At 41.0% G+C, this 26,202-nt stretch overlaps 1 protein-coding gene and 2 long non-coding RNA genes across 10 annotated transcripts in view; 2 read left to right on the forward strand and 1 right to left on the reverse strand.

Annotated features, from left to right (window-relative positions):
* LOC123768967 (uncharacterized) overlaps positions 1-5,613 on the forward strand; it is a 41,777-nt gene extending 36,164 nt beyond the window's left edge. For all 4 annotated transcript variants that reach the window (XM_045759859.2, XM_045759860.2, XM_069309145.1 and 1 more), the window contains exons 14-15: positions 1,017-1,112; positions 1,455-5,613. In XM_045759859.2, coding sequence (XP_045615815.1) covers positions 1,017-1,112; positions 1,455-1,705 — 347 coding nt within the window. In that variant the 3' untranslated portion in view covers positions 1,706-5,613. The remainder of the gene's footprint in view (positions 1-1,016; positions 1,113-1,454) is intronic.
* A 9,299-nt stretch (positions 5,614-14,912) lies between these two features.
* LOC138354721 (uncharacterized) overlaps positions 14,913-26,202 on the forward strand; it is a 416,665-nt gene continuing 405,375 nt past the window's right edge. Inside the window, exons 1-5 of one of the 5 annotated variants that reach the window (XR_011223663.1) lie at positions 14,913-15,160; positions 16,254-16,456; positions 17,013-17,066; positions 17,511-17,584; positions 18,147-18,285. This is a non-coding gene — a long non-coding RNA (uncharacterized lncRNA). The other 4 variants (XR_011223664.1, XR_011223660.1, XR_011223661.1 and 1 more) reach the window with 4 other exon arrangements.
* LOC138354720 (uncharacterized) lies at positions 18,116-25,906 on the reverse strand. Its single transcript, XR_011223659.1, has 4 exons — positions 25,569-25,906; positions 22,451-22,614; positions 21,110-21,207; positions 18,116-18,212 (listed from the first exon to the last, which is right to left on the reverse strand). It is a non-coding gene; the product is annotated as an uncharacterized lncRNA (long non-coding RNA).

Here is a 26,202-nt window from a genome sequence, read left to right on the forward strand (position 1 = left end):
TCACCAAATTATGCTGGCAGTGTTTGAGCTTTAGCTCTATGGTCACAGGACACAATCAAACCTACTCATAGAAGGAAAGCAACATGTAAAAGATCTGGAAATTATGATGTCTGACGACCTGACATTTAGTGAACATTACTGAGCAAATATAGTGGTGGCCAGGAAAATGATGGGATGGATTATGAGTGTTCAAATCCAGAGACCCCACAGCAATGCTAATACAGTATGGTACTATTTACATTACTGGTGCTGTCCCGTCTCGAGTATTGTTCAGTACTCACTTCCCCTTTCAGGGCAGGAAAGATCTCTGAATTAGAGGGAATACAAAGAACATATATGGCACGCATAGAAATGATAAAATATCTAAATTACTGGGACCGTCTCAAAGCTCTCAAAGTGTACTCGATGGAAAGGAGACAAGAAAGGTATCAAATAGTATATGTATGGAAGATACTGGAAGGCCAGGTCTCAAATTTGCACAGTAGAATAACAACATAAAAGTAGCGAAAGATAGGGAAGGAAATGCAGAATAGAATCAGTGAGGAGTATAGGTGCCATAGGCACCGAGTCTTAACATCAGGGGCCCACGACTGTTCAACACCCAGCAAGCATTAGAAATATTGCCTGAACAAAGGTGAAGGTATTCAAGAGGCCCTTAGACAAGTTCTTGCAAGAAAATGCCGGAGCAACCAGGTTGTAGCGGATATGTAGGCCGCTCCAAACCTGTTGAACCAAGTTAGAAAGTTGACCTTGGCCTCAGACCAGATGCAGGGTTTAGAAAAACTCCTGTGACCCTCTGCAGGTATGCTCCAGGTATGCTCTCAATCTTCAACTGGTGTACAGGTTCTCAAGCATAATGAACTCTGTCATATCTATGTTTGAAACTTTTTATGGAGCTGCCGGTTCAAGGAGTGAACCTCACACTTTAACAGATTATCATTAGCACTTCTTCCTTCTCCTTCCCCTTACCGAATACCTTGACAGGATTAAGAAAATGGTGATTTTTGGTGTTTCAGATGAAGAGAAGGGTTATACAAGAGGGAATGTTAGCGTAAGATTAAGAAGAAGATGGTATCATGACAACTCTGTTTGTGCGGTCAACACAACAGCAAGTAAGTTTTGAATAATCTTTAGTATATGACTTTAATCATGGAATGTAGCTAACACCTGTTAGAACCTCGATGGAATAGATCACGGCCCTTGATGGGAAAACAATTTCTACCTGAAAATTTGATTATCTGCGTCATGAGAGACCCATTTTGTTTTTAATCATTAGGAATAATTATTTTTTTAATCTAAGTAACAATCATATGAGGAACAGAATGTGCCAGTAACCAATTGTGTGCTGGAGCCTTTCTCTCTCTCTCTCTGTTTATATATCTATCTCTTATCTTTCTATCTCTATCTCTATCTATAAGTGTGTGTGTTTCTAAATGCCTTGGTTATGTTCGCAGGTTGTTTTTCACCGGATGACCTAAGTTGTGAGATGATAAAAGAAGTCATTCAGTACACGATTACCAAAGCCGATACTGCGATGCCCTTCGGACTAACATTATTTTACCGTAGTGGTGGCTTGTCTCGTTCCTTGCTGCAACAAGCCCTCGTCGAGGCGGTGCCTCGGGGTCTGGCTACGATATCACTAGTGCCGGTCTTGGCTCTGGAGGACAATCATACTCTTCTGACTGTAACTGCAACACGTTATTAATTATCATGGGTGTTATGCAGTTGATCTATGGTGCATTCAATCACAATTTTGTATTTTATAATTACAGTTTGCGTGAAGAGGTTCTGCAGAAAGTCATTATACATAATGCATTATTTGTCATGGATAGGGTTAAGTTTTTTTAGCTCAACTGTGATGTATTGCACAAATAGTTTTTTGTATAAAATTTAGACTATAAGTGCTGACTTTGGAAAATTCTAAATATGTATGCTGTATTTATGATAATGGTAATATGAATGTGAGGCCATATACATCAAGTTGATAAATCTGCGATTGTATTTACTACCCAAGATAACTTTCTCCAATTAATATGTTATGTGAAATAATGGAGGGGGTGGGATACATAATGTTTTTATTAGGACACTTTTTCTGAATAATGATTGATTTTTAGTACTGAATTAAATGTAGTACACTGTTACTGTACTAATTAGAGGCAAGTGTGCTTTTTAGAATGGTCAAAAATCTTGAATCTAAACTTGTACATCTCCTTAGCAATGACTAGCTCAAGGGTATGCTTGGCTAATGCAGAAATACTGACATGATGAATGCTTTCATGATGTACATAGGACATACAGTACATTTGTCACATGTGTATTTTGTTATGGCAGTGTAATAAAAGCAATAGCACTGGTGAACCGTGGATGATTGCTTTACTGTGAACAACAAAACATGTGCTTTATTAATTGGAAACAAACATGGGTGAAAATAGATGTTTATAATAAATTGCTGTGAATAATGTTCGTGTGTGTGTGTGTGTGTGTGTGTGTGTATGTAAGTAATTGCCAAAGTGTAGTTACAGGATGCTCGTGGTGTCCCGTCTTCCCAGTACTCATTATTGTATTACTCTTTGAAATTACTGATGGTTTTGGCCTCCACCACCACCTCACTAAATATTGTTCCAACTGTCTACCACTCTGTTTACAAAAGAAAACTTTCTAACATATTTTCGACATCTTTGTTTCCTACGCTTGAATCTGTGCCCGCTTATTCTTGAGGTTGCTGGTTTCACGAATTCCTCTTTGTCAATTTAGTCAATTCCCGATATTATTTTGTGAGTGGTGATCATATCGCCTCTTTTTCTTTTTATCTTCATAGCTCTTCTCTTTCAGTTTTGGAAGCCATTTACTTGCATGTCTTTGCACCTTTTCCACTTCATTGATGTGCTGCTTAAGATATGGGGAGCCGAGCGGACAGCACGCTGGACTTGTGATCCTGTGGTTCCGGGTTCGATCCCGGGCGCCGGCGAGAAACAATGGACAGAGTTACTTTCACCCTATGCCCCTGTTGCCTAGCAGTAAAATAGGTACCTGGGTGTTAGTCAGCTGTCACGGGCTGCTTCCTGGGGATGGAGGCCTGGTCGAGGACCGGGCCGCGGGGACACTAAAGCCCCGAAATCATCTCAAGATAAGATGGGCACCATACAACTGCTCAGTATTTCAACTTTGGGCAGTGATAGAGTTGACTTCTACAACCCCTTCCTCCAATGCACTCCACTTTCTGACCACCCATACAGTAAACAAGAACAAGGACATCTCAAGAACAAGAACATTACATCTCTTTGATTCTTTGATTCAACTGCAGGTACAGCTGCTACTGGTGTTCCGTCGTCTTACCCCCCCTTCTCTCTAATTGAAATAGGCTTCCTTCATCCACTTTATTCCCCTCATGATACTGTATGTAGTTATCATATCCCCTAAGTGTGTGTGTGTGTGTGTGAGAATGAGTGTGTAGTGTGTATTCTTCCTCTATACAAGAGAGACAGGACCAGCTGACTTTTCAGTGTTCAAAAGAGAATGCCTTTCTCCTTGTGAATGAATGATTGTGTATGTTTATATATATATATAATAAATAAATAAATAAAAAATGCATGCATGCATATACATATACAAACATATGTACCAGGTATGTATGTCTTACTTAATAGCCAGAATCTGGCTGCTTGGCCTAGTAAGCAAGGCCCATTTTTGCTTAACAGCTAAGGTTATTATGCATTTTTCAAATATTTCCTTGCAAATTAGTTCACCCCTAATAATAATATATTTAAAATATAAATTTTTAACTTTGGCCTAGTATTTACCAATGTTAGGTAGTATAGGTGATCCTTATAAAATGCACCAGTTACCTTATATAATGCAGTCCTGGGAAGTGAGTTGTTATTTCAAAATACATTATATGAACAACTGAGTAACACAAGAAAAGTGTTTTTTCCTGGTCATGGTGAAATTATACATTACAGTATATGTGTACTTTGCTCTGGAAGAAATTGTGTGAAGTAGGTGTATTCTTCCTCTATACATAAAGGGCAGGACTATAAACAACTTCAGAGGATACCTGATCAACCATTAATATGTCAGACTGTGAACAGCTGTGCCTGCCAGCCTAGATGACCTGACACTAACCACGGGGCTTGGTCAGAGACCTGACTGCAAGGACATTAATCTTTGAAACTATTACAAGGTGGACACAAGGTAAGTAGTGTGCGTATGTGGAAGTGGTGCGCACGTGGGAAGTGGTGTGCGCATGTGGAAATGGTGTACGTGTTTGGAAGCATTGTGGGCTTGTGGAAGTGGTTTGTGCTGTATAATTTTATATTTCACATGGATTGTGTGCTAGGATTATCTTCCATGGTAATCGGCTTGTATTTTGTTCTTGCTCCACCAGAGGTACTTGCTCTGAGAGAATTGGGTTCCTCCTCCACGAGTTGACTCCTTGAGTCACCTCGCCTCCGGCCAATGTGAGAGACTTTTCTCCACTGTGGAGTGTAGCTGATAGCGGTATGATTACGTCGTTATCACGCCTGTTTCTGCTCCCTGTACAAAGTTGGAACCTTGCACTTTAACAAAGGGTACCCTTGGGATGCACACAATAATTTATTTTCTTGTATGTTCTCCCGTGCTGATGGTCTGGATAGCCAGTGTCTTGTACTTATGGGGATTCTCTGTCTCAGCCAAATTTTCACTCATATTGTTGTAACTTCCCCATCTGGTTTTGTACTTTTCAGTTTGCAGTGTCTGCCATCATTCTCCCTGGTGTTGCGGGCCGTCCCCTTTCTTCCCCAGGAGGCTTTCGATCATGTGGTGAGAGTTGTAGGTCTGTGGCCTTGAAAGTCGATTATTGGCCTGTGTGCCCGGAGGTTCCCAGGGGTAATTTTTATACCTATCTAATACAATTTTTTTTTAATAATTGTTCATGTATACAGTATATGTATAGAGTATTCCATTTGTCAAGATTTGTCAGTATCATAGTTCTTTTCATTTCATTTAAATTATTACGGGCTCACCATAGCCCGTGCTACATGGAAATTTTGATCAGAGTAGCTGAATCTAAAACAATTTAAATAAAAAAATTTCAGATTGAAAACAAACACATTCTAGGTAATAGGCAAAGCGTAGCTTACATGCTAATGCCCGTAGTGTAATTCTGGCTATTAGGTACGACATACTGTACATATATACAGTAGGTGTACAGTATATATTGTATACTCTTGGGAAAACGAAAACTAGACATTCCCAAGCGTTTGACCATTTTCCCTAGGCTCTCAAGAGTAATATAGACGCAAGTTTGAGAAATTGATTTTCCTGTAAGTTTAGAGTAATGCAGTATTTATATACAACTGTGTATAAGGTTGGGAATAATATATACAGTATGTGGAGACTTGTATCGGATTTGTAGCTTCTAGAGTTCATAATATCAATGCTTTTTAAATGCTCAGGTCATCATCACTCATTCATCACAAACTCATGCTCATATCATCACAAAATATTTCACGGTGCTCATTATCATAACCCATACAAAATTAAACTAGGATTTTTTTATGAAACCTTTTCATAAGTGAATTTTAGTAAATTTGTTGTATAAACATTAAAATGTCAAATTATATACATATCTCAGGAGTGGTTTTATTTGATTTATCCATACTAGAGTTATTGTTTGTTTGATAATGCTGCAGTTTGTGCTGCTTTGTTTTGTGACCTGTTGTTAGTGGTCAGTGCAGCAGCTCACGACCAAATGGTCCCACATGTGATTCCCAGGCTGAATGAGACCTTTGGGCACATTTTCTTATTCTTTATACCTATGTTCACCTAGCAGTTTGGTGGTACCTGGGGGTTTAGGCAGGCTGTTGTGGGTTGCATTCTAGAGAATGTCAGTCTTTGACCTAAGCAGACCTAGAAAGGCCTAACAGGCTTACTATTCCCCAACCATGGTAGACCTCATGATTGCCAGTTTTATGCACAGTACATTATTTTCTGGAAAGTACCCGCAATAGTTTTGACCAAATGACCAATAGATATAAGGTCTATGGAGACCTTATATCTCAGACCTCTAGGTCTGGTTGGAGACCAGGCCGCGGGGCCGTGGATCTCCAGAAGCTACACAAGGTAGCCACAAGGTAGTTTTGATACTTGACAATGAAGCCTCAGACCCCTCATACCAGGCATCTGGTACCAGAAACCAGGACCAGAATCTAGTTCATTTGACAAGTGAAGGAGAACCTGGAGCTTGGAGATCAACCCAAAACCAGGTTTAATACTCACCAGGATGCATCTATCTTGAGGTTATTTTGAGATGATTTCGGGGTTTAGTGTCCCCGCGGCCCGGTCCTCGGCCAGGCCTCTAACTCCCAGGTACCTATTTACTGCTAGGTAACAGGGGCATCAGGGTAAAAAACATTTTGCCCATTTGTCTCCGTCTCCACTGGGGATCGAACCCGGAACCTCAGGACTGCGAATCCCAAGCGCTGTCCACCCAGCTGTTGTGCCCAGCATAGGCACAACAAAATGAGTGCTTGAATACAAAAGATTTCTTAATAAACAAGGCAAATGCATCATTACAGAGGGAAACGACCTTATGTGAATTACCTGACTACCACCAAGTGGCAGCCCAAGTCACCCACAGTCCAGCTAAACTACCCCTTTACTCGTTCACACAGTGTGACTGGATCTCCACAGCTTTGGTCTTCTGCAGTTTGTCACTTTCAGCTAAGTGGTGTTGACTTTCCCTGGAACTGGATGTATTTTTCTGGAGTTTCGGGGTTTCTTCCTCTATGAGATTGATTCCTCTCGAGTCGCCTCATTACCAGGCAGTGAATAAAGTTTATTCTGCCCTATGAGGCCTGTTGATGGTGACTGGTGTTCTGTTTAATATATTACAGCATTTGCTATTTTGTAATTACTCAGTAGTGTAGCAAAAAAGGCAATGACTGCCTATTTGCTCCAACTCTTTCTAGGGATGGGGGTATGTGGCACCTTCATGTGTAGCTTTCTTTGCTTTCAAGAACCCCTTGCTTTGGATGACTTCTGGGCTGACTGACATCTTTGTGGATCTCTTGGAGTTGTTCACCAATTGGATCCATGAAGACATTGATGCACTTGACTTGGTGTCGGATGCCTTGTTGTCTGCAGTTATGGCTTTGGTGGTTTTACCCAAGTTGTATGCCCCATCCTTCAGGAGATGGTGAGAACGTTCTACTCTGCCCATCTCACATGCTGGCAGGACGTACTGACCCAAGACCCAGGCCCTCTCTAGATTCGGCCTGGTTCTTAGCCCCTTTTCTTCACCTCTTCCTTTTTTCCGAGGATGTTGTTTCTCGGTTCTTGTCCTTAGTGGTGGCTTCTTGTCATCCAGTTTCTCAGCTATTGTGTGATCAGGGTTTTGTCCTTTATTCTTGGAGGCAGTCTGGTCAGCTTAGGGCTTTTCCTAGTGGAGCTAGGTTCCAGGGACCCATGCTCTTTCCTTTGCTGGTTTTTCTTCTGCTAATTGGCACCATTCTTGTGCATCATGGAACAATGCTGCTACTTATGTTTTATGCTGGTCCTTTCATGGTTTGCCTTTTTGTGATGGCGCAGTGATGAAAGTATCTGGCCGAGTTTTCTGGCTTTTAGCCCCATGATTTGTGGGCTTTTCCCACAGCCTTCATTAGAGTCGATCAAGCCATCCCCTCCTCCCCAAAGTTTGGGGCTTTCAGGCCAGTCTTTTTCCCACTCCTCTCAGGTTATTGCCGATTGGTTAATCTCAGGGATGCTTATTGGCACATCCCCAATCGTCTGAGGTTAAGAGATTGGTTAAGGTTATTGGTGGGGCAGACAGGTTTACTGCTTCTGGGTCCTTCCCTCTGGCTTGAACCTGGTCCCCTGTGTCTTCACAAGGTTAGAGCGGGTTGTAGTGGTCTGACGACAAGTGGTTCGACGATGGTGAATTGGCAGAAATCCCAGTTGGTTCCATGCCAGATCTGGACTTTGCTGGGACTCATTTTGGCCTCGCTTCGTCTGTAGCTCCATTGAGAGCTTGTTGCTCGAGCCACTGTGCATAAGCCTGAACGTTGGTGTGTGGTCATTTTGCTGGACACGCTGTTGCTTAAGGGTTGTACTGGTTTCTCCAGTTACACACCTTTTGCTGATGCATGCCTACTGGGTTTGGACCTCCTCGAACTTCGTCAGCTGCTGCTGTGTCATTGGTTTCCTCTTTGGGTTTTCGCGATTCAGTTCTGTGGCACCATCCTTTGTCAATACTAGCTGTATTTATGGACACTTCGGCCTTGAGCTAGGGCTTCGTGACCAGTGCTCGCTAAGCCGCTCAGGGTCGTTAGTCGAGTCGGTTCCTTCAGTCGCATAGCACAGTGCACACGTTCACCTGTGCACTAGATGAGGATGAGGATTCCTTTGGGCTCCATGCTTTGGTTTCATTCTGATTACTACCCGGTTGTTCGTTGCCTGAACTGAGCGGATCTGCTTTGGCCTGTTGCTCTCTGGTGCTGGAAGCTGCATGTAGGACTAGCTTCTGCATTTTCAGGGTTTTGTCTTTCACGCCATTAAGATTCAGGGTTATCTTGTGGCTACCTTTGGTGATTCCGAGGATGAAAATCCCAGCGGCCTGGTCTCTGTCCAGGCCTCCTGGCTGGGGTCTGGTCAACCAGATTGTTAAGTGTGGCTGTTTGCAGCCTGAAGTATAAATCACAGCCTGGTTGATTTAATGTCCTATGGCACTGTTTATCTAGGTCTCTCTTGAATACCGTAAGAGGCTGGCTAGTTATGCCACATATCTGTAGGAGGAGGAGGAGGAGGAGTGTGTTTGAACAGTCTCATGCCTTTAATGCTTGATAAGAGGTTTCTCTCATCATATCTATTTGCACTATGCTTTTCAACTGGGTTGTTCTGCATGTCTTGTCATGCCTCCTAGTCTCGTATGATGTTTTTTCCATTTGCAGATTTGGAACCAGTCCATCTAATACTTTCCAAGTGTAAATTATTATATCTCCTGCTTGAGCTCTAGGGTATATAGATTGAAAAATATTAGTCAGCCCCAATAATTTAGATGTACAGTATTATTCTGTGGGTTCTAGCAGTAAAGGATCTTTACATGCTCTCCAGGTCAGCAATTTCTCCAGCTTTGAATGGGACTGCTGTTGTGCAACAATATTCCACTACTAGAGAGCACTAGTGTCTTAAAAAGTATTATTGGTATGACAGTCCCTTGTTTGAAAGGTTTTTGACAGGTTGAAAGGTTTTTGACAGGTTCCCCACCTGTTATTTTTCTTGCAGTTGTGACAGCTACTTTATTGTGTTCTTTAAAGGTAAGTTCTTCCAACATGATAACTCCCAGATCCTTTACATTGCTTTTCTGTGTGATTTGACTGCATTTTTATTTGGTTTCTGTTTTAATGTTTTAGTTTTCCATAGTGCAGGAGCTGGAAGTTCTCTTCATTTAACATTATTTTCTGTGGCCCATTGAATGACCTGATTTACATCAGATTAGAGGTTTACTGTCTTCTATGTTGTCTACTCATATTAAAACCCTAGTGTCATCTGCAAATGATGATACATTACTATAGTTTGTTTCCTTATGTCTGATATGAGAGTGAGAAAAAGTACTGGTGCAAGCACAGTACCCTGGGATGTGTCCAGTGTTCTCACTGATGGGTTCATCTCACTTCTGGTCCATCTCAATGGAGTGGACCATTCATGAGGTGTCTTTCCGGTGGCTCTGCAAGACGCCGTATCCCCCTGAGGTAGCCCTCTTCATGTTGGCATGGAACCAGAGCCTTTCCTCCTACATGGCTTCATTCTAACACCTGCTGGATAGAAAGGCGGGGTCCAAGAACCGATTTACCCTACGGGCACATTTAAGTGAGTAAACATACATATACACACACAAACTCATTCCCTGATTGTAAGGCCCTCTTGGTCGATGCCTTTCAGCTTGATTGTTTGAGGTAGGGCTTCATTTACCTTCACTAGTTGCTCGTTCTTTGATACAATTGTGGGGAGTAGAAGAACTCCCATAACCCACTCCAGGTTGTGGGGAGTAGAACTCTCATAACACACTCCAGGTTGTGGGGCGTAGAAGAACTCTCATAACCCACTCCAGGTTGCTTGTTTTGTGTCTTGTTCTCATATTGTGGCATCCTGAGTATATGTAAGAATTTAGTTTTAACTTCTGTGCCACAGACATTGTTAAATATTCTTTCAGGCTTGTCGCCTTCCTTTGATAATAACTAAATTTCTGGGGGGAGCCCCGTCGGCTCCCCGGAGCTATCCCAAGCTGATATCCCAAGCTTGCCCGAAACGCATTGCGTAATAGTGGCTTTAGGCATTGTATGTACTAGCTCTATCTATATATCAATCCATTAATGTATCATCACATTGTATGTATATACCTTACCTGAATAAACATATATTTATTTATATGCTAATGTCAGACTTTGGCATCAGTCATGTGTATGGAGTTCTTAGGCCTACCGGGGACCACGGCCAGAACCGGGCCCCCTCAGAGAGGCAAGGGGAGCAATATTCATCTCAGAACAATGCTTATTTCACGCAGAATCGTTAATAAACGTAAGATTGTTATACGTCTCAAGAAAGATAGAAACATAATTTTCATTTTAAATGCCTTACCATGGGCATATTTGTATTTAAAGCGAAGATACGTGTATTTTTCTAATCGGCGAGCTCCGATCCCGCACAGATCGAGCAACGGAGTAACACTCTCTCAGAACAATGTTTATTTCACGTAAATTCGTTAATAAACGCAAATGTTTTTATATGTGTTGAGAAAGATAGAAATATAAGCTTCATTTTAAATACTTTACCATAGATATATATAAAGTTCTAATGAAGATACATATGTTTTAATAATCGCCGAGCTCGGCCGACCCCGCACAGACTGATCGACAGAGCAACTCTCTCTCAGAACAATGCTTATTTCACGTAAATTCATTAATAAACACATATGTTTTATATGTCTCAAGAAAGATAGAAATATAAGCTTCATTTTAAATACTTTAACATAGACATATATAAAGCTCAAGTGAAGATACATACGTTTTTATAGTGGCATTCAGTAGCTTGTCGGTCATGGAATGCAGAAGCCTACTCACTTGCCAATATAATAATAATAATAATAATAATAATAATTTTTATTTAGGCAAAGGTACATACATAAAGAGATTTTACAAAGTTTGTTGGCTTTATAGATAGGAGCTAGTACATACAATGCCTAAAGCCACTATTACGCAAAGCGTTTCGGGCAGGTGTGTAATTAAAAAATATAGTGTGTAATTAACAAAGATACGCTTATAAAGCCTAAAATATTATATGCCTTCAGAAAGACAGAGATATGCTCGTTATTGTGAGTGCACCAAAGGAAATATATCTTGTTGGAGGACAAAGATATATCAATTCTAAAATAAGTTTCGACTCTCGCTCGGGCGAGAGATAGCGCGACTCTCGCCCCATCTATTGGAGATTCTGTTCACCTAATGACCCAAAGCTACTCAAAGCCTCCTAGCATTACTTAAATAATGAAGAAATATGGTATATTTATTCACTATAATGTTGGTGCTTAATGCAGAACACGAGAAAACATATATTTACTATAAAATAATATACTTCCATTATGAAATAAGTAAATATGTGGCCTCATATTAAGTCAACGGTCCAGGTGTCAATGTTGTGGAGCGACTTATCCAAGATATATTGTTGTCTGGAAAGTGTTTGTTGGCATATCAACCTTCTGTACACAGTGATCCAGTCGTCGCACTTCTCTCCTTAAATGATCGCAAATTTAGTTTATTATATTAACAAGTAGAATACGTATTTCTAATAATATCTAACATAACTAGCCAGAAAATATTTAAGACTTATTGAAAAATACATGTCTGGAAGTTAAATCGACTTCATAGAACAATAGTGTTGGTCTATACTAATCGTTATTCGTTAGTATGCGTTCGCTACTTAAAACATTTACTGTACTGATGTAAAATCTCCCATGTCTCTTCGCACATGGAATACCGAACCTTACACACTCTCTGATATATTGTTTAATTAATAGAGATTCACTAATAAAGCTTATAATTGTATATGTTATCAAAAAGGCATAGATAAAGTCGTTCTTACGTTTTAGTCACAGAGATTAGATATTAGTAAAGTTCATTTTATTCAGGAAAGTACATAAATAGTCGATTTACAAACATAATATTGGATTTATAGATAGAGCTAGTACATACAATACCTAAAGCCACTAGTACGCATAGCGTTTCGGGCATATTATTGAGAGAGGAAAGATATTTATATTTAAACAATTTTTTTTTTTTTACCGACGCTCTCCCTATTGATGAGAACTACAACCTAATGAAGATAAATGTTAATTTTATGTAGATACTGTAATAAACGAAAGTTTTTAATGTCATCAGAGAAGCAGAAATATAGGCAAATTTTAAATCCCTTGTCATAAATATAACTGAAGTGAAAGCAAAGATATATGCATTTTGATAGTTACAAAGACAGCTCTTTAACACGGGTGTGTAGCGAGTAGATTATCCCAATAATATACTCGCTCCAAATACATTGTTAATATTCCTGTCAACCTTTGGAGATGAATGAGGTGAGGCGTTGCCCGGGCAACACGGTGAGGTGTTGCCCGAGCATATAAGCAGCGGAGTAGCGAACATTGGCTAGTCTACTTTCAAGTGTGGTCTAGAGCAGACACTTGGGAGATACTGTACCGACGCTCAGTGCGCTCAACTCACACCAAAGTATCACCTGTGTACTTCTGTATATTCGACCAAATATATATATAGTATCTTAGTGTCTGTGTTTATTTGTCACCATACTTTACGTAACAATAGAACCGTTACATTGGTGACCCAGTGAGTGAAAAAGAACACCTAGTCACAAACTAGATCTTCGCCATGGATTTATCTACCAGGTTTCCAGCATACAACGCAGATGAGCCAGAATTTTGGTTCATGCAGATGGAGGCTATTTTCGACCTTCACGAAATTTCGACTGAGAAAGCCCGATATGCCTGTACCCTGCCAACACTTCCCTCGGAGGCTATGCACACTGCCTCCGCTGTCATCACCGCGCCATCACCGGACACCAGGACGTACACTGCATTGAAGGCCGCTCTTCTACAGGCAGCAATGAAACGCCGCATTCAACAAAGGGACCAACTCCTCACTGGCAAAAGATTAGCAGACAAAACACCAGCTCAGCTTCTGCGGCATATTGAGTATGTGATGCATACTGCAACTGGCCCAGCCCCCAGTGAGATCACTGTGGATACAACTCTGTCCAAAACACATTCAACCGGCCCTATTCAGTATGGCTGACGACACCCCATTAGCCCAGCTGGCTACACTGGCAGACCGGCTTCATACGACGTCTGATAACGCTACGCTGTCCCACCTCAGTGATACACAGCAGACTACAGGCACCCAACAACTCGACGTCCTCCAGAACCGGCGTTTCTTCCACCCAGGGAAAACGTACCATGCGAATCCAGGCGACAGCGAGAACATCGTGGAGAGCTTTGTTCTTACCACCAGAAGTTCGGACACCAAGCCCGCAACTGTAGGGCTCCTTGTTCCTGGTCGGGAAACTACTTCGGCGGGGACTGTTAGCGGCCAGTGACCCCGCCATTTCAAACACTACACTGCTCTACATATCTGACTGTCATAACCAAACGCCGTTTCCTCGTTGACACAGGTGCAGCAGCTAGCGTGTTGCCTCCCCCACTGGTCAAACCAACCCGTACTCCTGGTTTGGACTTACGAGCCGCCAATGGTACGTCCGTCCGTACATATGGGACCCGCGCCCTGGTTCTCGAGTTCGCCTCTCTGGGTCACTTTCCTCATAGCGGATGTGGAACAACCCATTCTTGGATGGGATTTCCTGCAACACCATCGACTTATGGTGGATCCCGCAGGTGCAGTACTTCGAGCCTCTCCTAGTACCTCTACACAAGTTAAAATCGTCACCCCATTCGCATCTACGGAACTTCAAGCACTCCTGGATGAATTCAAAGATGTGACCCAACCCGCCAGCTCTCGACCAGAGGTGCAACATACGATTACGCATCACATTACTACAACGGGAGCACCTACCTTCGCCAGACCACGCCGCCTGGCACCGGAACGACTGGCGGTAGCACGTGCTGAATTCAATAAGCTACAGGAGGCGGGAATAATCCGCCCTTCGAACAGTCCATGGGCTTCACCTCTCCATATGGTCCCGAAAACAGCCCCAGGGGAATGGCGCCCTTGCGGAGACTACAGGGCTCTCAACGTTCGCACTCTGCCGGATCGCTACCCAATACCACACATCCAGGATTTCTCACAGGGATTGAGCAACGCAACCATTTTTTCGAAAATTGACCTTGTGCGGGCATTTCACCAGATCCCTGTGGAACCGGCAGACATTCCGAAAACAGCGATCACAACACCTTTTGGACTGTTTGAATTCGTCCGGATGCCTTTTGGTCTACGGAATGCAGCCCAGACATTCCAACGCCTCACCTCATTCATCTCCAAAGGTTGACAGGAATATTAACAATGCATTTGGAGCGAGTATATTATTGGGATAATCTACTCGCTACAGGTGGAACACGAACAAGGGGAACTTAGTACCCAAATGAGCCACAGAGATATTAGAAATAATTTTTTCAGTGTCAGAGTAGTTAACAAATGGAATGTATTAAGCAGTGATGTGGTGGAGGCTGACTCCATACACAATTTCAAATGTAGATGTGATAGAGCCCAATAGGCTCAGGAACCTGTACACCTGTTGATTGACGGTTGAGAGTCGGGACCAAAGAACCAAAGCTCAACCCCTGCAAGCACAAATTAGGTGAGTACAACTAGGTGAATACAGCTGAGGGGCGGGACCAAACAGCTGAAGCTCAATTCCCTACGCATAACTAGGCGAGTCCATAGGAATTACCGTTTGTCCTGGCGCCATCTATGTTTTGACAGCAGTACTACTAATGTTCCCACGTTATGTGATGATCGCTATACGGGTGTTACGGTCAGTTGCTCTTCTATATATGTTTATGGACAACGTAGGTGATTTGAGGCAATTTGCGGCCAGAGTCAAATAGTATCCACGCGGTGAGTGATGGAGGAGGATATATACTGCTGTGTACTCGACCAGCGGGTGAGAGGTAAGTTATATCGAACAATTATGGGGAATAGATGGGTTATTTTAAGCGTAGAATGTCAGGTAACCGGTAACTACACAGATGGGGTAGTGTTTTTGTAAGTCTTTATTTACTAAAGTGGAACATTACATTATGCCTTTAGCTGAACAACTCTACTGGTGGGGGAAGTAGACGGGTTTTATGAAAGTATTTTACCAAAATATTTGTATTTGGTTAAGTAGTTCAGCTGTTACCAGGGAGGGTGTTCCTTTAATCTAATCTAAAAATTCTAGCCGGACAAAGTGATTAAATGAAGAAATTGAATAGAACGAAGTAGTTTGCTAGGGTGCTTAACATTTAGTTTAGTTCACTTACTATGCAGCCCATGCTTAAAGAATGCAAGTTTATCATATTGAATTTATCGTAGTTTTACTGCATTTAATATACCGTTTTTACCCTATTTAATTATATCGGGTAAAGGCCGGTCGTGGAAAGTTCCTAATATATCAAGTTTACAAGGAAAAGTTTGAGTTAACTTTAACGCTTAAGTTAGTGACCAATTAGCTTAGTCTATTGTGAGGAAAGTTACTAGAATCTAACATTGCAAGTGCCATTTCTCTACTCTTTTTGAGAAAAATGACTAGATACATGAATCGCATAGTTTTATTACTAAATGTTCATGGATTAGGTTGCATAGTTGAGGAAATGGTGATAAGGTTTGTGATTTTGTGTACGTTGACTTCAGGAGAGATTTTGATAGTGGCGCAAAATTGATAGGGGCTCGGATCATTGGGAATGCTGACTGAAGTTGATTAGGTCATGGCTATACCAAAGGAAATTAGTATAAATGGGGTTAAGTTGGGAGAAGTGTTGTAAGTAGTGCCTAAAAGGCTCTCCTTGGACCTCGGTTATTCGCAAGATTATGGTTTAGACTGCAATGGTTGCAGAATTGGCAAATAAAAAATACCGATGCCCTATATAGTTTTGAAAGGGTTAAGACTACCAGATGCTGTTTAATGCTGACAAATGTAAGGTTTGGGGGCTAGGTAAAGATGAGATATATGTTGTAGATTGTTAAGAGTATTAAATTTTTTGCCGGTGGTAAATTCTCCCCGAGCTGGCACTGCTCTCCAGCCTGGGATGTTGATGGAGTTAGTCTTCAACTGCCTCCCAACATGGTAGTGAGGTCCTGAGCTGACATGCAGTGAGGAACGTGGAAAGCTTCCTGAATTGGCACATGGTATGCCTCCCTTTCCAACCAGCAGCTGGCACAAATGTTCCAGCTAACATCAGAATAGTGGATGAAGCGCGCACTAAAATGTAAGTGGTACAGTAAATGGACACCCCCCCCCCCCCCTCTTGACACTGAACAGTTGGGAGGAAGGGGGGGGGGAGAAAGTGTGGTGATAACTGGAGAGAATATGGCCTTGTATAGTTGCTAGTGTAAAAATATTACTAAATTTAGTAAAATCACATTGTCTTGGTAGTATAGTTGGTTTAATTATGAATTTTCAGACTAAAAAGCTTGTTACATAATTAAACAGAATAAATTTGTCCCCCTAGTAGTAAGCAGTGGTTGCACAAGAATTTGTATATATATTTTGTATTGCTTTTATTCAGATGTTATACATGGTTGTTAAATTAGTTTGTTTGCAATGTTCCAAAAAAATGTTCATGACTAAAGTTGTTGGAAAATAAAATTTGTATAGGATGTTAGACTTGAAATGCCTATAGCTTTGTTTGTAATAAAGATGGAACAACAAGATACTTAGTGTGGCATTTAAAACGGCAACTGTTAAACTGGTGGTACAGGTATGAACAAAATAACATCGCTATGCAAATAACTTTTTAGTAATATTTACTGTTCACATGACAGGTTGTGGAAGGTCCTGGCAACAAAGAGCTGCAGGAAAGTACTTGCAGATCTACAGTAAGTAGTGTTGTGTACATTGGAATTAGAGGGTAGAAGTTAATTGCTAAAAACCTATTAAATATTAGGGTATGGAAGTCTAGGCTTAGGTTAATCTGAATAGATTTGCATAAAAGTAAAAAAAATAGTAATAACTTAAATATAGCATTGGCTATATTAAATAAATAGCATTAAATATAGCATTGGCTATATAAATGTAAATTGCCATTGAAGTGCAGTTGTGGATAGTTTCTCAAATGACATTTACTGAAACTTGGCAAATTGATGCCATATATATTTATATTGCTAAATTAGATCTTTACTACTGCTACTAGAATCTGTAGGAAAGGTAAATTCCTTAAAGAAATTTTTTCCATCTGAATTTGTAGAGTACTGAATGCTAATTTGAAAAGTAAAGCAAGATTGGCTTTAAATCTGAAATTAATTTGTTGAAATATTTTTCAGGTGAAAGTGATTGATGCATGGACTGGCTTGGAGTGAGGCTCCTTTACTCTGCAAAAGGAAATCTACAAAAGTGGGTGAGTTTGAATTTGATGTTTTAGCTATATCAATGACCTAATCTTACTTCTCTTATCTAGTCCATTTATAGGTGTGTAACTATGTCCTACTGTTACAACCCACAGGGGATGATGCAGTTTGTACTGATCCTACCCCATTTCATAAAAGGGGACCAGGCAGTCCTGCAGACTTCCCTGGCTTGGCTTTTTCAGAGCTTTGCTCTACTACCCATCTAATAGATGGACTAGATTTGCATAGGTTTAGGGACCCTTAACAATGGTTACATTGTTAATTCTCACAGGGCTTGTTTGCTGAATGGGTGGATGCATCTAAAACTTTAGTGCCTGGCATGCATTGTACAGTGCTTTCAGTAAAGCATATGTACAATGTGTTGATGGCACTAAAGTGGTGGATGTAATGCACTCATTCAGGGAACAAGCTCTGCCTGCCAAATTAGCGGAAGGGATAGACCTTGCTGAGCCTATCTTAAAAGATAGGCTGTTAGGATTTTTTGGGCTTCTTATTAGGCATTGGTGATAATAAAAGTAGTGTCCCTGTTTAATGTTTATTTTTCTTTTACAGGTGATTCTCTGGAGTTGTCTTGGCCTTTTGGATCTTCTGTTCATCTAGGAGCATCTGTCCCACAACCTGAAACAGTAATAAATATTAGATGTATTATACATACTATATGTAAAACTTAAATAAAACAATTTTAATGAAACTACTTTATATACCTTATCCTGAAATTATGCTGGAAAGTATTGTTTACTACTATTGATGCAATGTTTAAAAATCTGAATTTTTTTTACTTTGAAAATAAATACTTGGTAAAATTTACACCTATTTGTAACTTGTTACATTGGTGCATGCAAAATGCATTGAAAAGATGTAAAAGTGGACTACCTATTCAATTTAAATAAACTAACAAATATTGCAAATTAGTCTGAAATATTAAAGTGGAAGAAACTTTAGTCAATCTTAGCTTTCATATTTGAAAGTAAATTTAAAGCTAGGAAACACCTAAGCTTTGTATAAATTATAATTAAATTAACTAAAGATCATTGTTAAATTTACATTAGAAAAGTGACACTGAAGCATCTATACAACATGGTTTTTGCAAAGCCTTTCGTAACTTAAATTTAATCAAAGCTCTTAAATGATTTGTCTGCCAAACTTCAGATATTCTGAAATATTTTACCTAGATTAAAACCATAATTCTTTGAAAGGGCAAAACAGATTACTGTCAATTAATTTGACCTAACATCTGCAAGGTCCTGAAGGAATGGAATTTTTTTTTGTAAAACGTTGTTTGTATAAACAAACCCTGCCTAATGAACCTGCTCATTTTTTTTAGAAATGGTAATTGCAACATTACCAAAGGCCATTGTTTTAATAGCCAAAGTACCAAATGAAAGACCAAGAAGCAACAAAAAGGTACATGGTAGAAAGGACAAAAGAATGGTTACAAGGACCCTTTCACTTGTTAAAGAAATGACTGGGGAAAAATGCTGTCATACCACAATGGGTCTTAACCCTTGTCATATACATCACTGACATTAATCTAAATATTACCAACCACAAAAATTGCTGATTGTTATAAAGAATATAATATTGAGGCCATAATGCAGATCTCTAACTCTACAAATAGTAACAAGACTGGCAATTTCTTAATATAAAACAGAAAAAAATCCCAAGACCTTGCACGTGAGCCAGAACAATCCATATCACAACTACCACATTAAAATGAAACAACAATGAAGGTAAGGTAATTACCAAAAGAAGGCACCAAAAGTGCGAAATAATCAGAGGGCGCTAAATATCACCAAGAATGCCAATACAAGAACAAAAATGCACAAGGCGAACGATATCAAAAGTATCCAATTCACCTAGAATTCTATTGAGGAACAAGTGACTGCGAGGGACGGTCGGAAAGCAAGACACATGCTCGTCCTGGAAGTCAGGACATTCAACAAGGATATGCACAACTGTAAGAGGGACAACGCAATTCGGACAATAAGGAGCAGGGCGGCGCTCCATTAAGTGACCGTGGGTTAAGCGGGTATGACCAACCCACAGCCGTGCCAAAGCAGTGTCCCTACGGTGGTAGGAGGAAGGCCACGGGGACACACTAAGTTTGAGAGTACGCAGCTTGTTACCAACCACAGAGGACCAACAACCCTCCCAATGGGGAAGAATGAATAACAGGATAAAAGTCGGAATAAGGAATACCTTTATGGGAGATGGGACAGGTGCGGATAGCTTCCTTAGCGGCAGTGTCCGCACGCTCATTTAAGAACACACCAATATGGGTGGGAATCCAGCGAAATTCCACTGTCTTAAATATACTGGAGATAAGAAACAGCCAATGTTGAATTTCAACTACCAAGGGATGGACTGGATTAAAGGATTCTAGAGCCATGAGGGCACTGCAAGTGTCAACTACAAACACAGAGGAGGATTGACAGCGAGAAAAGAGTTGATGAAGAGCATAGAGAATAGCATAAAGTTCTGCCATGAAGATGCTAGTCTCCGGAGGCAGGAGACACAAAGGTGCAGTCAGGAAAAACAACAGAGTAGCCTACACCGTCTGCAGACTTAAGACCCATTGGTGAAGACGGAAATAGAGTGGAAGTGTGAAGAAAAGTGTTCAAGGAAAAGGTGATTTAGAACTGTAGGAGGGGTAAAAGTTTTAGTCATGTGGGTCAAGGCTTACAGAATTTAGGAACGGGGACCCCTCCATAGGGGCAAAGATGGAATGACACGAGGGGAAATATTGGTAACACAAACTGAAAGAGCATTTTGTAAGAGAGACAACCATACAGAAAGAGATAGGTGGTGAAGGGGAACAGGAACCACAGGATGGGTAAAGGTCAAGGCATGACATAAGCAAGAGTGAGGGTGCTGTAAGGACCGTGCAAGGTGGAGAAGACAGTAGCGATCATGGCGATCCTGTAGAAACAGAACGCCAGTTTCAACATACAGGCTTAGGGTAGGTGTCGAAGGAAAGGTACCAGAGCTGAGCCGTAACCCAGAATGATGCAGTGTGTCCAGATGGTGAAGGGTAGAAGGAGAAGCAAACGAGTAAACAGGGCCATAATCGAGTTTAGACAGAACGAGAGAGGAATGTAAAGAGAGGAGCAGTGTCGATTAGCTCCCCAAGAAGTATGGGACATGACCTAAAGTTAGTTAAGGGCCTTAGAGCATTCAACTCGGATGTAAAAAATATGGGGCGACAAAAGACAAACGAGTGTCAAAGATTAGCCCTAAAAGCTTTAGCAGATTCTTTGTACAAAAGGGGATGACCCCTGTTACCTAACAGTAAATAGGTATCTGGGAGTTAGCTGTTACAGGCTGCTTCCTAGGGGGGTGCGTGTGTGGGAGAAAAGATAATTTAGTAGTTAACCACTGAACTGCTCTGTCTCCAAATAACACCCTGGTGCACAAGAAATAAATTCTTTCCAAAAAATTTTTTTCTCTTCTTATATTGTTAAAATGCAGAGTCTGATCACGGGGAAACTAAACAAAAAATATTGTATGTGACTTACTTTAGCTGCGATGGAGCTGGGAAGTTGAGCAAATTATGGGCGCTGAGCGTTGAGCGATGGGGGTCTGTCGGCCCCGCCACCCCGTGCGACGGCAGTTGCTGCGAATAAAATGTTAAGCAATTATTTTGAAGTTTCTCATTCATTTCTTCTTTTTTTTTGCTGTAATATTATTTAAAAGTGTGTAATTTGTGGAATTTATATAATTCAAAGTATAGAACATCGCTATGCTCAAAATTATGGGCCTCATATATGCGACATATTCTACAATCAAACAGTGTTTTTGCTGTTATTGCACTATATACACACATTGTATATACCCATCTACGTATGTATTCACCATAACGATCCACTATGTTGGTATGGTGAGCCCAAAAAACATGAGTGAGCTGCCACACCCTGCCAGTCCTCCCTCCCTCCTCCAACACATTACTCGCCAACATTCCTCCTCCCAAAATACTGTTATTGTGTTTATTACACTATTTACACACGTTATGTATAAGTATGTACATGTTTTATTCATGTACATACGTACATACTTGCCATCTCCTCACCTCTCTCTCTTGCCTACTTAATGCTCTTGCTTCCCTCATCTCATCACAATCGACTTTATAATGGTCCAGGACGGATCGAAATGTCGTCGTCTATTCAATTTCCAGTGTGTGGTTTGGTCAACAATGAAATCTTCATGCAAGATCTTATAAAGAAAACCCCTAGAACGAGTTTTGCAGATACGAAAGAGTTTAAGGTGAGTAGGGGATGGTTTGAGAAATTTTGAAAAAAGACGTGGTATTCATAGTGTTGTGAGGCATGGTGAGGGTGCCAGCTCAAAGTAGGGGCTGAAAGATTTGTTCGTGATTTTAAAGATTTTGTAGATACTGTATTGATGGATATATTCCACAACAAGTGTTCAATTGTGAGGAGACATGGCTATTCTGGAAAAAATTGCCGAAGAGGACATACATTACCCAAGAGGAGACGTCACTGCCCGGACACAAGCTAACTTGGGCTAACTTGTGTCAGGATAGGCTAACTCTTGTGCTGTGTGGCAATTTGAAAATTAAATCCTTGCTCGTGTATCATTCCGAAAATCCAAGAGTTTTAAAAAATATATAACGTGCGGAAAAACTGTGATGTAGAGTGGTTTGCCCTGCCATCAAAAAATATCTGCAAGAGAAAAGTTTGACACTAAAGGGCCTGCTTCTCGACAATGCTCCTGCTCATCCTCCAGACTTGGAGGATGCATTGTTGGGGCCACTTTTTTTTTTTTAGGGATATTCCTGCATGGGCCCTAAGTTTCTGGCTAATGAACCAATGACATGAAGGAGGAGGTTTTCAACCTACCTTGTGTTAGGTGTGCAGGGGTCAATAGGCTGAACATAATGTCAGGAGCAAAGGGGGGCGTTTGCCTCTTCAAACACAATTGTGACCATCTTCATCTCTTCTAACTATCCTAAATGCTCTCTTCACCTGTCTGACCAAATTGGGTGTCCAGACCACCTTTGAATCTGAAATTGTAAAATTAATAGTGATTTCAGAATATTCAGTCCATTTATACTAACAAAATTATATACAGTATACTGTAATTGAAATTTTACAGAATGATAAAGGCAATTTAGTAACTTTGTTAAAATGCACATGGGGGAAATACATGAAAATAGGTTAATATGGTTTGTAAGGTTGATGGGAAATGTTTATTACTTTTATGATTTAAAAGATGTATAGCCCTGATACTCCATCCTGGGTGCATTCCACCAGGTAATGACCACAGCAAAAGTTTTCCACGAGGCTCTATTGTCACACAAACTTTTCACATTTTCAAACTTGATTCATCTTTTCCCCCCCCCCCTCGTTCCAGGGGTTTTCTTTAAAAGGTCTTCATGCAAATGCCTTGGTTTCTCACAAATGATGGCCTCTGAAATGCTATCACCTGCTAACTCCTTGTTGTGTATCCAAATTAATAAAAACGTTTTAACATCCTCAAGTGTTTGTGTTCTTTGTTTCGGGATTGTTGATATGCCTTTTGCCACTTTAATGTTCATAATGTCCTTTTTCTTAGCAAGTACAGTGCATATTGTTGACATAGATTTGTTGTACTGCCTAGCTAGTTCAACAACCTGTGCACCAGTTTTGACTGTTTATGAATGCTCTCTTGTTTTCCTCTATGGTCATTCTCACATGTGTTTTCTTGGCTTGAACCTTACCACTGGCTTTCTTGGGACTCATGGCAAGATATATCATAACAAATTTTATGTTCAAATAGCCAAAAATCCCAAAACAAATGTAATGCTTTACAAAGAATTCAGGCGCGATACTTACTAGGCAGGAGACACTGGTAAACTGAGGCGCGATCACCATGCCACCACGCGCTAGGTCAGCTCATACGTATATCAACAAACTCCTTTCCCGAGGCAAAGTTTGTAACCCGATTCAAATTTTTCGAAGAAATTAGGCTCGTAACCCGAAAAGTTCATAAATATTCATTCGTAAGCCGAGGTGTCACTATATATAACTAAAAAATTAAACTCAGGATTACTTTCAACCCCCACCCCTTTTGCTCTACTCCATCGCCACCTACCTTCACCCCCCTCTATGATGTACTCTTCCATAGACACCTACCTTTGCCCCCCCTCCTCCCCTCTACTCCTCCATCATCACCTACCTTCACACCCCCTCCCTTCTCCTCCTCCATCGTCACCTTCCTTTCACCCTCCTCTATGATGTACTCTTCCATAGACACCTACGTTCACTGCATATAATGCTCCCCTCTACTCCTCCATCGTCACCTACTTTCACCCCCCTCCTCCGCTCTACTCCTCCAGGGTCGCAGACAATTTCACGAGCGTGAGAACTACGAGTTCTCTAACTACTCTCACACTCCTACTCTATCACCAGTGAGGGGGAGGGAAGGAGGGAGGAAATGAAGGAAGAAAGGTGGGGGAGAGAGAATAGGCAGGGGGGAGGAGGGCCTAGATACATTTCTTCCATATAGATAGGTAGACTGAGGGAGAGCTGCTTGCCAAGAGCCCTATCAGACAGGCTTCCTATTCCTCAACCCTCCCTAATATGCCACATCCTGGTCAGGACAACTTGCTCGATTGTTATTCTTGGTGTGACTCGAGAACTGACCTCGAGGCGGGGCATGGGCATGGATTATCTCCCTGGGGCACGCACCTCCCTGCCCCAGCTCTCTCTCCCTCTCACATAATCTATCAAGGGTCTAACATGAGGTCATTGTGCCTACCAGAAGTGTATATGTCCAAGGCTTGCCACCTGTCTGGACCATTCAAATGTATAAACACGTAATTAGTCTATTAAAATTATATATAATGCTACAATTATAAATTAATTTGTTCATGGTCATTCGTTTATCAGTATTTTAATATGAGGTATATATACGCATGTATGTATACGTTGACGTACACATATATGATTATGTGTATAGAATGATTATGATTATGTGTATAGAATGATTATGATTATGTGTAATCATACATGATTATATCTAATGGAATGCATTAGTAAGTGATGTGGTGGAGGCTGACCCCATACACAGGTTCAAGTGTAGATATGATAGAGCCCAATAGGCTCAGAAACCTGTACACCTGTTGATTGACGGTATAGAGGTGGAACTAAAGAGCCAGAGCTCAACCCCAGCAAGCACAATTAGGCGAGTATATGAACGAATGCACATGTACACTTTCAAATGAATTAAGATACCTTGAGATACACAATGACTTAGTTTAAATAGTTTAAACACATTATGGTACTGATTTTGACATGCTGATGTCTGGAAGGGAGAGGGGGTGTGGGGGGTTATTGTCTGAGGTGGAGGACCAGAGGAGGGGGTCAGTGGAAGGATGGTGGCTGGAGGGATGCCATTGTTCTAATGGTTATGAAAACAATTATTGATGGCAGGAATTCAGTGGGTGTGTACTTCACCCGCACCATCACCATACTGTGCCCTGCTACAACCCCCCCCCTCACTCCACCCATGCTGTGCAGGGCGTATTACACATTATGGGATAACCAACTGTCTGTCCATTCCTGTCTGCTCGCTATGCTGCCCTTCCTTTTGAAAATTGTCTGCTTTATCGACTTCCTTCAAGACCACACGTTAGCCTCTTATCACGCCCTCTTACCACTCTCAGGGAGCCGGCTCTTCTATACAATAGTTACCACTCAGTCCCCAAGGTGAAAGAGTGTCCGGGCATATGACTTGTTACGTGTACTTATTTGCGATTCGTTTGGGCTGTCACGTGTGGTGATTAGTGTTGGGTAAGGCTAGGCCAGGTCAGGTCAGACTAGGCCAGGTCAGACTAGGCTATGTAAGGCTAGGCCAGGTCAGGTCAGACTAGGCTAGGTAAGGCTAGGCCAGGTCAGGTCTGGTCAGGTCTGGCTAGGCCAGGCCAGGCCAGGCCAGGCTAGGCAGGGTGAGAGAAGTAAAGCGGCAGGTACTTACGTTTCCGAGAAAGTAGCGGCGGTAGTATATTGTTGATTTAGATTCGACGACATCCTGAAGCTAGTAGGTGGCAGCCTCATCGCTCTCGAACTTCTTGTTGTTGTAGGGGATACGAGGCACACCCAATATCCCCCTTACATTGATCACATCGCACACTAATATTTTTACTATTTCGGACACCAGATTTGTCTGTTTCGTATATGTATAATTGTTCAATATTAAAACCACAATAGAATGCTCTAAGTACTTTCGTATATTAATACATCTTCAGAAGGAATGGTTCGCTCTGAACATGTATTAATATAAGAAAGTACTAAAGGAAATTCCTGTTTCAATTCTTCCTCCGTGGTCTGACACTCTTATTATATATTGTATATACTGAATTATATATACTATGCTTATATAATATATACTGAAATATTGTTACATTTAACGTATGATATATCTTGGATAAGTCGCTCCACGATATTGTTGCTTGGACCATCGACTTCCTTTGATATTACATATTTACATCTTATTTTGTTATGAAATGATATTTTTTCAGAGTAAAATTATGTTTTCTCATTTTCTGCATCCAGCATCCACATTATAGTGAGTAAATATACCATATTACTTCATTGCTTACGTAATGCTA

The sequence above is a fragment of the Procambarus clarkii genome, chromosome 64 (assembly GCF_040958095.1).
Source record: "Procambarus clarkii isolate CNS0578487 chromosome 64, FALCON_Pclarkii_2.0, whole genome shotgun sequence".
In the NCBI taxonomy this organism is placed as follows: domain Eukaryota; kingdom Metazoa; phylum Arthropoda; class Malacostraca; order Decapoda; family Cambaridae; genus Procambarus; species Procambarus clarkii.